The 16,758-nt window shown below is 40.1% G+C and overlaps 1 protein-coding gene across 2 annotated transcripts in view; it reads right to left on the reverse strand.

The window, feature by feature from the left end:
• prr16 (proline rich 16) overlaps positions 1 to 16,464 on the reverse strand; it is a 24,780-nt gene extending 8,316 nt beyond the window's left edge. For both annotated transcript variants that reach the window (XM_077520753.1, XM_077520752.1), the window contains exons 1-2: positions 15,572 to 16,464; positions 8,891 to 9,974 (exon numbers count right to left, since the gene is read on the reverse strand). In XM_077520753.1, the coding sequence (XP_077376879.1) occupies positions 9,105 to 9,974; positions 15,572 to 15,703 (1,002 nt within the window). In that variant the 5' untranslated portion in view covers positions 15,704 to 16,464 and the 3' untranslated portion in view covers positions 8,891 to 9,104. The remainder of the gene's footprint in view (positions 1 to 8,890; positions 9,975 to 15,571) is intronic.
• Between the last annotated feature and the right edge of the window lie 294 nt (positions 16,465 to 16,758).

The raw sequence follows: 16,758 nt of genomic DNA on the forward strand, positions 1-16,758 counted from the left end.
CGAGATCCAGTCTACCATAAGTAAGCAATAGCGATAAAGTAGCTATAAAAACTGTATTTATAATTTAATATGTGCCTAAAAAGTAGTGATAGGCCGATATGTTTTTTCTCAAGGCCGATACGATACAAATTATTAGTAGTCAAGGAGGTCAATAACCGATATTGCAAGCCGATATTCATTTGCAGTGAAATTAATAAAAAAAAAAAAAAAAAAAAACTTTTTCTTTTAAACTACATTGTCAGACTTGCTCAATAGAAATTATAACAAAAATTGCAGTGAGCTTCCAGGGTCATTAGCAAAAAAAAAAATTAAAAGCAAGTAAATAGATCCCTAAAAATTTCTACTGTAAATAACGTTTTATAAAATTTTAACAATTTCTTGATTTATTTTTTTTTAAATAAAAAGTGTAAGGAGTTCCTATTTTTTACAAAGTGGAAATTTAAATAGATCCCTGCATCTAGTGACAAATGCATGCAAATTTAGCTAATTTGGGGGTTTTGTTAGGGTTCGTGAAACGTTTCAAAAGATCTTTGCAGTGAAAAAATGTTCTAAATGTGTTTACGAAAAGTAAAAACTGTCTGTGAGTGTGAACATCTTACAATTCCTGATGAAAACCCCAAATTTCGCTACGTTCGCAAGTATTCACTGCTCAGTGAGATTCCAGCTTTATCGGCCTTCAGATTAAAAAAATGGCCACTGCCGATATTTGTCAAACTGCCAAATATCAGCACCGATAATCGCCCTGGCCGATAATCGGTCTATCCCTATCAGAAATGCCATGTTTTATCACATGAGCTTTAGCAACAAAAAATTATACGGGTATAAATCGAGATCCGGTCTACCATAAGTAAGCAATAAAGTAGCTATAAAAACTGGATTTATAATTAAAGTGATGTAACATAACGGGCCATGTATTGCCTCGATTTAGTCTGAAAACTTCAAACAAATTGGAGGTCACCCATCATCCTGGCATTTAGAGGGTCCACGCCACTGAATGTGAAAGAAAGGAAAATACCACCTACATGCCCTGAAAAGGACAAACAACAAAGTCGACGACTGCCTTTTCATTCCAACGCTGAAATGAACAGTTTCAATTTCCTCTCTCCACTGACGAGTACATTAGCTAGTAAGGCAGCCAAAGTGCTTATGTGTTGTGCCTATCAATGAATACTGGCTGCACGCCATCCTTTAGAACACGCTGCGCCGTTCAATTCAAGTGTGTGAGCGCGTCGTGTCAGTGGGAGCACAACGGCGCCAGACTTAACCGCCTGAAATCGTACAAGGTAAACAAACACTGGAATAGTTTGCCTTGATGAGAGCCGTCATCTCGACGACTAACATGCATCTGTCTCTGTTAAACAACACTTCATCTCGCACACGCGTGTCGTCTTGTCTTCCTTCCCCTTGGCTCAATTCGCACGGACGCGTGATCCAGATGTTGGATTTGGATTCATCAGTGAGCAATTTGAACTCGAAAGGGACAGCGCGTGTCTAAACAAATAAACCCTGAACGGTTTAGATATTTTTCACTTCACATCAAGTTCATCAACAGTCTTACTAGTATAAATAAAATAACTGACACATGCACATATTATAGAAGACATCCATCTCTTGCAGAGATTCAAACCCAGAATCTTAGATTCTAGGGATGTAACGATAACGGCAATATCGTGATATTGCGATATTAAAACTGCCACAATATCGTCATCGCCATGTCGCGCTATTAAAAGCAACACATCTGTTAAAAATGTCAAATTGATTTCCATTTGTGCAGTTCCTCTGGTGGTTAGTTTTTCAGTGCAGTTTAATTTTCACATGGCATGTTTTGGCCCTTCTATGTTAAATCGTGTCAATATGTGGAGGAACTCACTGTGTGCATGCATTAGCAAGTAATTTCCTCAATATTAAATGTTATAAGAGATTGTATTTTTATGTGCATTGCTGTTATGTACAAAAGCGCAATATTGTTTTGTTTTGTTTGTTTTTAGTATGAGCTCTTTTTTTTTTTTTTTTTACAATATCTTGACCTCTTTTTTTTTAATATCACCATCCTCCCCACTATATCGTAATAATTATCGTATCGTGAGGTTCATACCGTGATATCGTATTGCGACGTTAAAATAGTGTTACATCCCTATTAGATTCTAAAGCAGATGAGCTATACACTAGCCTTGCTTGCTGCTCCGTGTACAGATTCATATAAATTAAATAGAAACAGGCTGAATAGCTTGAAATGTACACCAGTAGACCGAAAGCTAAACACCCCTAAAAAAAATGTGACATCAGTCATAAAGAGTGCCTGGGGGAGGAACAGTGAGACTATAACCCTCTAATCAAAAATAGAACACACCGTACTGCGATATAGCAAAAGGTCTCCCTTTAAAAAAACAAAAAAAACAAAAATTGACATTCCATTCCTTGAGGACAAGGAAGCCCGAATTCTGTATTTTGGAGGACTGCTGGTTCAAAAGAGGTACAAAAGACACCATCTACGTCAACTAGAAATGCTATCTATGAGGTTTGAGGCATCTCTGATTGCCTGCTTATAGCAATATGTTTACATCCCCACACCCAAAGTTTGTCTCATTCCACGGGAAGAGTGGCCCGGAAGGCGCCTGATTGTTCTGCAAGACGATTGTTCACCAAACACATCAGGCGACAACACCCTATTGTGACCACAAATGCCTCTGGGGACACACCAGAGGCATAAATTGGACTCGACACCCAAAACTTTAGACCTGAAGATGCCTTTTGGTTAATTGGGCTCAACAAGAAAAGTCTTCTTGCCTCAATTGAACCTTTGCTGGCTATCACCCGGATAGTTGAAAATCTACACAGACAATTACAAGTCCTTGGTTTACACTGGAGTTCTGTTCCTATGGCGGCGACATAACCTAAATTTATATGCATCATAATGCACCATAGCATATCACTGGCCTATACTAATAAAATCAGTTATAAAGAAAATTGATATGAGACACTTTGAGACCATAAATATAAAAAAAAAATCAAATGAAAAACAGTAAGTACAGTATAACAGTAACTGAATGTGCCTCCATGTGACGACAAATTCTTACAGGGCTGCACAAATGTAAAATAACTATTCTATAGCTAGAATGCAGCAGCAAAGGGTCTGCTGATTATAGTTATGTTTTCAAATCATTGAGTGGGCGGCACTGTGACTGATTGGCTAGCACGTCCGCCTCCCAGTGCAGAGGACGTGCGATTGAGTTCGGGCTTCGGCCTTCCTGGGTGGAATTTGCATGTTCTCCTCATGCTTGTGTGGGTTTTCTCCGGGTACTCCGGTCTCTTCCCATATTTCAAAGACATGCATGGCAGGTTGATTGAACACTAGATTGTCCCTAGGTGTGATTGGATAGGCTCCAGCACCCCTGTGACCCTTGTGAGGAAAAACAGTTCAAATTTTATATATTTCCCCCCGGAAATATCATATTAACTCATTTGCTTCCAAAAACATGTATATATACGTTCTATTTTAAATGTTTTAAGTGTCCCAAAGACGTATTTATAGGTTTCTTTATGTTTTTTTTTTTTGTTATGCTAGAGCATACATAAGGCTTTGATGCAGCCGCTCAACTGCAAAGAACGGTTGAAGAAATGGTTATTACTCAAATGGCCAGTAAGTGGCAGCAGAGTAAAAAAGATCAACCAGGGCCATGTTGAAAAAAAAAAAAGCTAAATTACTCAAAATTCTAAATAGATTTGGGAACAATAATGAAACTTAGCTATATTCAAATGCTAATTGCTGCAAAACTGAAACAAATAGAAATGTACTTTTTTTCCTGATGGTTCTATGTTTTAGCAATAGAACACAATATTCTGTGGACCTTGAAAAATCAGTCAAAATCCAGTAAAACAGCCGAGAGTGAAGGGGGTTGCTTCTGTGAAAATTGCCGGGAGTGAATGAGTTAAGTGAATACAACTGAAATTTGTTCATAGAAAGCCCCACAATTAAATTAGCGAATTGGGAATTTAGAAGCAAGTCCTTCCCATAATAACAACTAACTTTTATAACTTCTATACATGTATGACAATAAATAATGTCAAAAAATGTAGGTTTGAAACATCAAAGCAAAATCTCTGACTCAAAGCATTGCAGTGCAGTGGTCATTCTTCCACACCGATTAATGTTACTTTACTGCATACACACACCAATCCAAGTAAAAAATAAGTTGTCATGATGGCACACAGCCAGAAGATGCAAGTGCGTAAAAAACATGATGCCCAAAGTTTGGGATCATTTCAGCTAGATAGTAATTCAGCAAGTTGTGAAATGCCCTGACAAATGTGCAGCACAAAATGTTACACTTATTAAAGGTTTAACCATTATTTGAGCCAGGAGCAAATTATTTCATCTACTACATTATTGCATACTGTAATGTTTTTTGAAACACGAACAACTTGGAAGTAAATCAGCATCACAGAAGATGCCATATTTGGAGCTTCGGAGGTTCCACTATAATAAACCACGCCGGCTGCTATATTTACATAACATCAGACTGCAAATGTGTGACAAAAGGCTATTTGGGATCAGACCTCGCCACACTGGAAGAGGCTGCACGGTACTGCCAGATCTGAGCAGATGGCGCAGTTGGACATTTTCCATCCTCGGAAGAAAAAACATAAGCCTGATGCGTCTTTGAAGTCTTGCACCTGTCCAATTTGGCAGCCACCGCCGTCACCTTGACCTGCAGCCATCTCTTTGTGGAGGCACTAAGAGCCGCAGCAGCACATGTGGAAACACCTGTCTGCCACCCAATGTCTGCAGATGGTAGACCTGCCTAGTGCTGGGTGACACATATGTCGACTCTCGCTAAACTCACTCAAGATTTTTGGACAAAAAGTGTAACGGCGTAGCGATGAAATTGTCCTCAATCTATTCAATTCCGATTCAATTCATTTCAATCCGATATTAACTATAGAACATCAATTCTTCCTAATATATAACAAGGACATAACAACCACAAACGCAAATTTTGCGTCGGCAGTAACCGCTTAAATCAGGGGTGGCGAGATCCGGTCCTCGAGGGCCGCATTCCTGCTGGTTTTGGATATTTCCCTTCTTCAACACAGCTGATTCATGATCAGCTCATCAGCAAGCTCTGCAGAATCCTGATAACGAGCCTGTTAATTGGAATCAGCTGCACTTCGAGTAGGGAAATCTATAAAACCTGCAGGACTCCGGCCCTCGAGGACCGCAGTTTGCCACCCCTGGCTTAAATAATTTAGTTTATTAATGAAATTAACGTGTTATAATCATTTAACTGTTGCACAAACATTGACATCAACAAGGATGAGATGAAAATATTGTCATAATTCTAATTCAATAATTGTAAATATTAATTAAATAGATTCAGAATTAGCTTATAATTAATGCAATAAGTCAGTCTTTCACAAATGTAAGAAATACGTTTATAATCATGCAAACAGTAAATTTCAAGAAAACAGTAAGATACAAAGAAAAAAATTGGACTTGAAAATTCTATTTAAAAAATTAGCCATTAAAATTCTATTTTAAAAATTGGCCTATAAAATTCTATTTTCGTATGAAGTTATGGGAAAAAGAAATATTAAAATAACCAATTTATGGTTTTATGAACCAGCCCTAATGTGTCTGTGCATTAGTCCAATTCCCCGTTTCCAATATAGCCAAACGTCAGGTTGTAAAAATTTAGACATTGTCACATCTAATGCAATCATTTTCCTCCTGTCTTTTTATTCCCCTGAACAACAACTACAATTTTATTGTTCTTAAAATCACGAGTAATCTTGATCGTACCCCAGCTGACTTTGGTTAAGAGGTCGCTAAAAAGGTGATTTACGTTTTATTTACTACATTGTGTTCACCAGTGTGCTTTAGCATGTGATTCAGATTTGTTGCTATTTCTTTCTGACGCAATAGAAGGCAAGAGTGCAAGTGAATATTATACACCTCTATTAATAGCCACAGATGTGCAGCTAAACTCTAACATCGAGTAGTAGGTCAAATTCCTGGATACGTAACAATGTACTCGCACCACACAGCATCATTCCATTAAGTTCAATTTAAGCAGCCCAGTGTTTTTTTTTTTTTGCGCAATCATGCTGGCAGATGGACAAACAAGACAGCAGATGTGGGTGAACATTAACATGAAAATTGTTTATGTAACGCATTGCCGCTCCTAAAAGCCACAGCATTTGCCCCACATTTCTGACTCCGTCATGATTTACTTCAGTTTATTCCTTGTCTCTCCCCTCGTTTGGGATGAAAAATGTGCAGCGGTTCTAGCTGAGTCGCGCCTGATGTCAGCGCAAAGGTCGTGTGAGGCTCTTTGCGTTATCTGCTGTAGACTAATGCAGCTAATTAAGGGCATCACCGCAAGGAAGGTGCTACTATTCTCAGCCCGCTCCAGGGGCTGCTGTCTCCCCAACTCGGCCCGCTGGACATGTTTTTTACACACACGTACACACCTCCGCGCTCAATTTAGAAAGTCACATGCACACAGTTCACAGCAGCGCTATTAAACATGAAAGCTAATGCTTAGCTGTGATGTTACGTTAGCTTTATGAGGAAATGAATGCTTTCCGCCTCGTTTGCTCGATAGATGATGAGATCTGATGACCTTACTTCCTTTGTTGCAGACCTTTGCCAGGCACAATTTGAAAGCAATTATCCTCAAACTTTACGGAATTGATATTTGTTTATGTCAAGGCAAGAAAATGATGGATTTTGCATATCCAATATCCAAAGCAAGATTACGGCATTAGGATGGGTGCACATTTCTTGTCAGAGGCAGATAGGGGCTCAATTTTCTTCCAATCATCTTCAAACCGTATTTGCCGAGTCATAGTTTGGAGAGGTTGATCCAAGGTGAAATCAGTGGGTACACATTACTTGTCAGAGCTCTGTAGAGACTCCATTTTCTGCCAATTATCTTCAAGACCGTTCATTTTCAACAACATCTAACAGCACAAGGTTGCAGAGGCAGCTAGGCTATCGATCATTTCCTTTCTGAAAGTTCTAACCAGGGTGGAAAAAAAACAAAAAAAACAATGGAAAATCCACCACAGTTACTTGTCAGTGCAAAATGATCAATTGATTTTGCAAACCTGACAAGATTGTAGCGGTAGCTTTAAATTCAAACTTTGGCAGTTGTTTCTTTACGCCAGATGTCAGCAACCTTTCATGTAATGGCCGAATAATCTAAAATGTTTCTGGAGCCGCAAAACATTTGAAGATTTTGATGAAGGAAACAGTGTATTAGTGTTAGTCTAATGTACGGAGAGCCTAAGACAGTGCTAATTAGAGCTGCATCACAACAGAAAAATATGCAACATCCAATATTTTGACATTCATTTTCTTCTACTGTTTGTCTTTAACTTTTTTTTTTTTTTGGTGTTGTAATTTTTCATACATTTTTAGACTTTTCTGCCTTTCTGTTAAATTTATGACATTTTTGACAATTTTATTTGGACATTTCATGGCTAATATTTATTTATTTATTTACATTTTTCTCTGCCTTTTTTGCTAGCAGTTTTATGATATTTTTCGCAATTTTGTGGACATTTTATGGTAATTTTCAGGATTTCTTTTTTGTTTTTGGACATTTTATAGTTACTTTTCAAACATTTGCCTTTCTGCTTTTTTTTTTTTTAAATATATTTTTCTGACTTTTTTGGTGGCAATTTTGGGTACATTTTATGATAATTTTCGGGATTTCTTTTGTTTTTGGATATTTTATTGTTACTTTTTGAACGTTTTCTTTTCTGCCTTTAATTTTTTTAAAGTACGTTTTCTGACTTTTTTTTGGCAATTACAGAAATATTTATGGTAGTTATGCCTTCCTTTTGTTTTTGGACACTTTAGGTTACTTTTTGAACATTTTCTTTTCTGCCTTTTTTTATTCAATTCTCTGACATTTTTTTTTTTTTCAATTTCAAGTACCTGGTAAATTTATGATTTTCCTCTTCCTTTTTGGACATTCTCTGGTCACTTTTTGGACATTTCTAATTAATTTTTTCAAAACATTTTCATCTTTTTCTGGCAACTTCAAAATTTGAACTGACTTTTTGGGGATATTTAATTATTCATTTTTAATCTAAATCATTAATTTATTTGAAGAGTATTTTATCTAAAAAAATACAAATAAATAAGTTTTTTAAAAAAATTCTACTATCCACAGAGAGATCCACAGGAAACCAAAGTAGAAGGACTAAAGAGTCGCAGGTTGCAGACTGCTCCACATCAAAACAACTGATTTTTTCTTTTATTATTGTTTTAATAACATCTGATGGAAGACTGCAAAAGTAGCTGAAAGACTATTCTACAGCTAAACTACGGAGTTAATGTCATCTAGACACCTTGGTTATTTTTGTGTCCGAGAAGATCTAAAATGCAAGGGAAGCAGATTTCCTTATTTGCGCCATGAGAGCATGAATTAATCAGTGGTTCTCTGATATAACTTCCATAGACTCGTTAGTACCAGGGGCCTCCATAAAGACACAGATACCCTTGGGATTTAGCACAGTCAGCCCACTCTCTTCTAAAATATTAACATCTCTATATTTCACTCATCATTTGACTAACATCCATCTATTTTATATACCACCTGTCTTCATTAGGATTGTAGCTTAAGAAAAGTCACAATATACTCAGAAATGGTCACCAGTCAATCACAGGCAACATGAACTGCACACAGAAAGTCCCGAGCCAAGATTCGTAACTGTGAGGCAGACGTGCTAACCATATGAATCACCACAAATAAAGTCAAACATGAACATTCATAAACAAATAAACTTCTATGCAGCCAAACATGCATCACTGCACATATGCAATTGCCCCTTTGTTCCTCCTTGTGACAAACACACTTTCACAAACACACAAACTCACCGCTTGGTCTAAGTCTGTGTGCATACGTCTCGGAATCCATGGTGATGCCACTCGCTCCATTCCGCTTATATTTCGCCTCCTTTGTCTACCATTTTCCGGCCTCGCTGTTTGAATAATCCGAAAAATTGGACTGGAGTAGAAGGCGCTCACTAAGTAGAAAACACTATGAATGATTCAGGATTGCGTATGTCAGACAGGTCACGGGGGCTTGTCGTCAAACCGTGGTTGTGGTCGATTTGCGTAGGATTGTTTTCTGGGGTTTGAGGGGACCCGGGTGGGGAGGGACGCAAGGCGGAAGGGGGGAAGTGTTGGCCTTGGGGGGAAAACTGTGGCTGACCGGGAGGCCGCCGTTCTCCAGCATTAGTTCGTGAGGAAGAGGAGGAGGGGAGGAAGAGGAGCAGTAGTGCACAGGACTGAGCCGCATTTCGTTCAGCTCGGACTGCAAGTGCAGCTCTGAGTCATCCACGTCATACTGCAGGTCACAGTCCGGACAGTAACCGTGGTACTGGACCTTCTCGCTGAAACGGACACGCTCCCTCTCGCGGGGCTCCCTGCCGGGGGCCTTGGGGCATTTGTTCTTTTCGTGGCGCAGAAGGGGCATGGGTCTGGGCAGTGTGGGAACCAGGCTCGACTCCGAGACACCGCTGTCATTGGTAATGAAACACGACGTCGGGGAGAATAAATCCCGGTTCGGCTTCAACGAAAAAACGCCACCGTTCTTCAATAAGGATCCGTTAGCCTTGGATAAATTCCCTGATAGCACCAACGTCGGATGAGGCAGATTCTTCCCGTTGTGATCCTCGGCTCTCACCGAGGTGAGTCTGGGAGGCGGCAAGGGCGGGTGCGCCTTCTTGTGTACGGTCAGGACGGCGGGAGGGAGGGCGAGGAGCGGTACGACGGGAGCCGGCGGGATGAAGAGGCAGTCGTCGGCGAACAGCTTCATCTTCTCCAGGCTGGACGCCGTGGTGGTGGTGGTGGCGGTGGAACTGGAGCTGGAGTTGAGCGTGTCCGTCTTGGAGCTGTCCGTCAGGCCGTCCTCCTCCAGCTGCAGGTCACACGTCAGGGTGTCGATATCGTGGACGACCTGGAGAAGACAGGACGTGTCACATCATAAACATTCTTGGCCAAGAAAACTGTAGCATTAATGAGCATTATTGTCTCCTCATTCCTATCCATGCGTTGAAAAGCTCAAAGTTTAAATGGCTACACTTTGATTGAGGAGGCTGATTCGGGAGATTAAAAATCGATTGAGATATCACACTGACAACCGCACTGTGGGGAGAAAGAGAAATATCTCTGCAATTTATGGGGACGGCCATGAGCCTGCCAGACCCGCACCTGATTGATGGACCGCAACAATCCCATTCAGCATCACAAGCGAAGAAAGCGGCAAAAGCGACAACATCCAGCATGGAAATGTCATTTGTAACTCAGAGCTGCTGATAGAAAAGGTGAAAGGACACAGACGTGAATCCAGAAGGAATTCTTCTCTTGAGCTCTTAAGATCTACAAACACACTAAAACCTGATCTGACAACTAAACAGACAATCTGGATCAGATCCAGGTTTAAGGTGGTGTGATATATATTGATATGAATATAGACAAATGGAATTTTGTTGAAACTTTATCACTTGACAGCTATAAGCACCCTACTACATCAGATCGGATTTTCCATGACAAGTTTAATTTGCCTCTGAATGTGTAATTTGGATTAGATCCAGAACGTGGTTTGACATTACAGCTACTAGGGGTGTGAAATTGTGAATTGCCTAGTACCTGACGATTCGATTCGTATCACGATTCACAGGTCACGATTCGATTCGATACCGATTAATCCCGATACGAATTTATAAGTCGATTGTTGCGATTTTTTTTCATTCAAATTTAGAAAATACTAATCAGTAAGCTTGTAGAGTGTAAGATTTATATGAAAATGTATTATTTATTTATCTGAAATTTCAGTCTTATAGAGGTTGTAATCTGTTTCATATTTGAACAGCATTAAAATAAAATATTAAGGCTTAATGTTCCGTTCATATAACATTCTTCCATGCTCAAGGTGTGAATCCTAACCCGAAGTCAGACGTTTTGTTGAATATTTTTCCATTAAAAATGGAAGTTTAAAAATCGATTCACACAAAAAAAAATAATAATAATAAAATAAAAAAAAATGATAAGACGTTGGATCGGTAAGACTACCGAATGAACAATTCTGAGCTCTTTAAAAAAAAATAAAAAATAAATAAAATAAAAATCGATTCGAGAATTGCGCGATGTAGTATCGCGATATATTGCCGAATCGATTTTTTTTAACACCCCTAACAGCTACTATTCTAGGCTGGCATGGATTGCAGACAAATAGAGTCAAATAAATCTATAATTAATTTTCTATACCATCAAGATTAACGCTAATCTTGACACTGACGGGCAGACCTCCCTCTAGTTGGGATTCCAAATGTGATTCCAGATCATGTTCAATTTACCCAATTTTACCGAAGCAACAGTCTAAATTTGATCCAAATCCAGCAAAATAATTTTTAGTCATGATGAAATAATAAACATGGGAAAAAATTGCTGTAGTTGCAGTGTCGTTTGGATCACAGATTGTAGTGTAGCCTTGACTGCCAGACAAACCGCTTCCAAAGAGTAGAGAACGTTGCAAATATCAGATAGCAGCTCTGCAAGCTACATAAAATGACAGTAAGATGATCAGTCTTGGTTCTGTGCATAGTGTGCCAAGGTGGAAAAGGAGATGAGAAAAATGCATTGTGGGAGAATCCAATGAACACCATGAGAGGAAATTAGGCCAAGAAGGGAGTGATTTAGAAAGAGTGACTTATCCAGACAAATTCACTGCCTATTGTGTGGTAAACACACAGAGTAAGTATCTCAGCAGACTATACAATGTAAGAGAAAAAGAGAAATATTAAAAAATACTCAACCAGACTTCAATTTTTGGCAATCAAGAGGCAAACAAAGGCACAACAACAAGTGTGTCGGAACACAAAGCAGTAGAACGGCTATTATCTGAGGCTGTTCAGTGCTTTAGCATCAATGGGAATATTCACAAAGGCAGCATTTTGTTAAAATGAGCTAAAATTACATAAACACAGTCCTGGGAAACATTACTCTATTTTTGTATGCTTTGTTTTGTGTAGCTGTTCATGTTGCTTTTAAGTCTATTGCGGTCTACTGAGTTGAATTGACAATGCTTGTAAAATCTCACACTTCTGAAAGCGGGTCCGACTCCATATTTGGGGTCAAGTACGCAGGAGTCACATGGGTCGGTTGACTATCACACTTTTGACACCATTTGTACATAGAGGACCCTCCACATTTAAGAGGTGGAGAACCCTCAGCCCGCATTAAAACCCAGGTCTTTTGATGTTTAAAAGCTGCAGTTCCGCCATTACACTACATCTCCTTTCCAACACAATTTTTTTCATGAGCAAGAGGAGAAACACAAAGCGAAGACTAGAACCTAAATCCACAGTACTGTGTTGAAAAACCTGCACAGTGACCACAACAGGAATGGTAGCTTGATCTTATGACTTCATCTTCATCTGACCCATTTATCCACAGAAATGTGTGACATCAAGAGTAAAACAGTCAATAAAGCTGATTGAAAATCTTATCACCACCCCTTATCGTCACCATCGTATTGTGGGTTTCCTTGTAAAAAGATCACAACTCTAAGAAGAAGCCTTGCAGACATTAACACACAGCTTTCATGTGTCTTGCACTGCAGAGACGATTTCATCGGTGCCTTGAAGCTCAGATGAAGGATTGCTCTTCTGGTTGTCCTTTGGGAACATTCTCCCATCTCCACACAAGATCTCCAGAGCTCAGCCAAGTTGATCATTCTTGGTCACCTTTTTCACAAAGGCTCTTCCGTACTGATTGCTCGTTTGCTCCAGGCAGTCAGCTTGAAGATAGATCATGTGATGCACCCATTTGGCTTTTACTGTCCATAGATTTATGCTAAATCATTACTGTTCAATGTGTTCTTTTTTTTCTTCCTGAGTTCAGTAAGGCAAATGCAGCAGTGGCGGCAGACTGTACACTGTCTTGAATAAAGAAGAGGCTTATTTTCGGTCAAATTACCCCTAACCACTCTGAGCTTTCCGTATGACATATAAAAGCCAACCAGACCACTTTAGTTTTTATCCACTCCTATGGTTTGATCACACGATACCAACATAGGTTCTCTATTTGTCTGCATTTCTGTTCCACTTCTTTTTTCTTCTCCCTGAGTTCAGTCAGGCATAGCAGAGAGCAGCATATCATGCACCGTCTTGAATAAAAAAGGCTTATTCCTGTGCCAGCACAGCAACATTATTTGTCAGCAGATTTTTGTCCATTTTTTGGTAAAACTCAATCTTGATTTTGAAAATAAGATGAGCTCAGCATGGAATCCATCTTTTGAGATACACCTTGCACTGCTTGACAAGGGAACAACAACACAGTGTGTTTAATGTCAGCCAGTGATGATTGAAGGCTGGAAGGGACCACAGTGTTCTTTTAGGTACATCAAGTCCAGGATAATTCTTTTGTAGTCTTTGCCATATCGATGTCTCTGTGCTCTTACAAGCAGTCACTTCAACCTTGTGGCTCAATTTCTTTATGACGACGGACGGGTGTGTAACTTTTAAAATGATCATAAAGCCCATCACGGCAAAATGTTGGATCTAGTGGTTAGCACATCGGACGGTCAGACCACCGGCTTCACAGTTCCAAGGTTTGGGTTTCAATCTATCCTTCAGCCTTTCTATGTAGCGTCCCAAAATTCTCAAAACACGCCCTCTTGCCCAAATTCTGCTGCGATAGGCTCCAGCTCACCTGTGACACATTAAAAACAAGAACTATTGAAACTGGATAAACAGGTGAATTGATAGATGGATGAATGTGTGGATAGACTCCAATAAGGGTGTCCAAACAGCCTAAAGACAATCAAGAAAAACCCTGGCAAACGGGTTTGAAAACTTGAGTCAGAAGTCTCTTTTTCCACAAAATTGTCCCATTAGAGCCTTAACAGAAGAAGGAAAGTGAGAACTGTGTGCACTTTCACACAGGGTCACAGCAGATAATTAGATATGTAATAATCCAGCATCTGGAGTGACAGAATTGCTTTTGACACATAAGGGCCCAAGATTGTGTCCCGTTATACAGAACAGAACAGTGACAAAATCAGACACTCATTTGATTGTTCACTTTTGAAACCAAATGTACTTTTCTCTGAAGGATTCATAAAAATTACAGCAACAACAACTGTCTGTCATTCTTTCTTTTTTTTTTAAACTCATTTGCTCCCAAAAACGTATAAATACGTTCTATTTTAAATATTACTATGCTCTCAAACATGTATTTATAGTTTGTTTTTGTTTTTTTGTTTTTTTATGCTAGAGTATACAGAAGGCTTTGATGCAGCCTATGAACTGAAGAGAATGCTTGAAGCAATGGTAGTTATTGCATAAACGGCCAGCAGGTGGGAGCAGAGTATAAGAGCTCAACCAGGGCCATATTGCAGAAACCTCTTTTCCCTACTGTTTTAAACAGACCAGCAATAGACCACAACAATATTCTGTGGGCGTTGCAAAATCAGTCAAAATCCATTAAAACAGCCAGGAGTGAAGGGGGTCGCTTCATTGAAAATGGCTGCGAGTGAATGAGTTAAATACAGTACTCCCGTAAATCCCCATCTCAATCAAGACTTGTGCTACAAATTGTGTTTAGACCGACAAGATGAGAAACAGAGCGAGCGCCAAAAAGGCGGATCATGCAAAGGCCCGGCCAGATAAAGTAATGGAGCTTAACTTTCGCCTCGCTCCTAAAAGGGATAATTTGTTGGGACACGTGCAAGACGTGAGCGCGGTATCCCAGCGTGCAGCCGCTGCTGTAGGCCAGCCACCATCCCGGGCCTGTGCCAAGCATCTGTGCAGGGTGCCTCCTCAGAACGAGGCTCGCATCCAGCACCCTGTCTAACAGATACGTGCATTTCAAATGGATTATAGGCCAACGTTGGCATTGATAGCAACAGCCCCTTGAGGCGTCTTTTCAGCTTGCGTGGTGTCCGAACAAATGATGCTCTGCACAATTTCCTGCGAGCAACAAAGGGGGGGAAATGAGGAGAGAAAAGGAGGGAGAAAGGGAAGAACACATGCACAAAACAACACAAGATTGATTGCAGCGCCTTCGTGCTCTTATTTATCTCCAGTGCTTGGTGGGAGACATGGAGGGAAAAAAAAGAAGCAAAAAGTTGCAGGACATAAAAGCAGCAGAAGTTGCGCTTGAATGTCTGCAGGGCTTCATGAAGAGTTGTGATCTTTTGACAAGAGGACTACAATAAGAGATGATGAATACCAGTGTAGGAAGTAGAGAAAAGAGAGGGACGGGGGTTGAGCTTGCAGTCGGCAGGTGGTCCAACACTGTGCCTGGGTGATGATGAAACGTGATGTAAAAACCATTAGAAATGAATGCAGTCCCACTTTCCTCAAAGCCTGTATATGTGTATGAAAGTCATGGGGGGGCTTGACACCTCCTCCTGTGCCACATGTTTTTCGGAGCGGGGTGGGGAGTAGCAAGAAGCTTGTGTATGTGTGTCATAAGAGTGGTTACATTACCAGCATCCATTAAAAGACACACATGATGAAGAGTGTACACTGTCTGTGTGTGCGCGCTTACCTCTTTGAGCTCCTTGGCCACATCCTTGAGGTCACCCAGGATGGTCTCCAAATTGTCCACGATGGTCTTGATCTCCCTCTTCACTTGCACTTTGGACACTGCTCCCTCTGCGCCGTCGGCTGTCCCGGACATGCTTGACACTTTACGGTCGGCCTATTTTCACCAGCGTGTCCACCAGTGAAATCGTCTTCACGCCGCGCCGAGGACACTTTTTAGCCATGTCCGCCCTCCCGTGTTTTCTCCTACTCGCGCGCCTACATCGCTGACAGCCCGGGTAGGACGGCTGTGGCTGTCAGGCGGCGAGCTAACGCCGTCCACCACCGCGCATGCGCATTGGCGTGTGACAACAAACGTTTTGGTGTAAATATTGTGTCATAATGTCTATGAGAATGTTGGTTGTTTTTATTTTTCCTTTTTTCGTCGCGTCCACCTTACACGACCAGGAAAAGCAAGCTAGACATCCTAAAAGAGCTTTTCAAGACAAAGAGCGCCAAATTCAACATTTTGTTGAAAGGACGAATGTGTTCGTTAAATAAATACATAAATAAATAAATAAAATATTTGAAAAAAATCACTAAGAAAAAAGGATATGAAGAAGAAAAGCAGACGAAGCACAGGAAGTTGGTCGCATAGAAGAAGCACCCTCGTTTGTTCTAATTCTCCACAAACGCCGACTATTTTCGTCATAATAAGCACGCCCCTCTTTCACATATGTCGTTGAGAAAACGTGCCCGGAAAGAAAAGTGGTCGGCGGTTAAGGGCACTCCATCCAGGGTTCTCTGAAACAGCCCGCTCCGTGTCATCGTGTCTCCATCGCGGTTTCCTTGGAGAGTGTGAAGCACCAGGGAGAGGAAGATGCTTCTCGCTTCTCACTCCTCCTCCTCCTCCTCCTCCTCCTCGCTTGACTTACTGTAGTTGCCACAAGCTGATAAAAGAATAAAATAAAATAAATAAATTATATTTTTGAAGCTCACTAAAACTAAACGAAGTTTTTATTTAATTGTCATAATATTAAAACTTTATTTTGGAAAACAAAAACAAAAAAGCAACATTATTCTAATCACACTACGGCGTTGTATTTAGATACTACTACTACTACTACTACTAATAATAATAATTATTATTATTATTATTTTATTGATTGCAACGTTTTAGACTTTTTTTTTTCTTTTTTTTTTTTAAGGCAT

This window comes from Festucalex cinctus, chromosome 5 (genome assembly GCF_051991245.1).
Source record: "Festucalex cinctus isolate MCC-2025b chromosome 5, RoL_Fcin_1.0, whole genome shotgun sequence".
NCBI classification, from domain to species: Eukaryota; Metazoa; Chordata; class Actinopteri; order Syngnathiformes; family Syngnathidae; genus Festucalex; species Festucalex cinctus.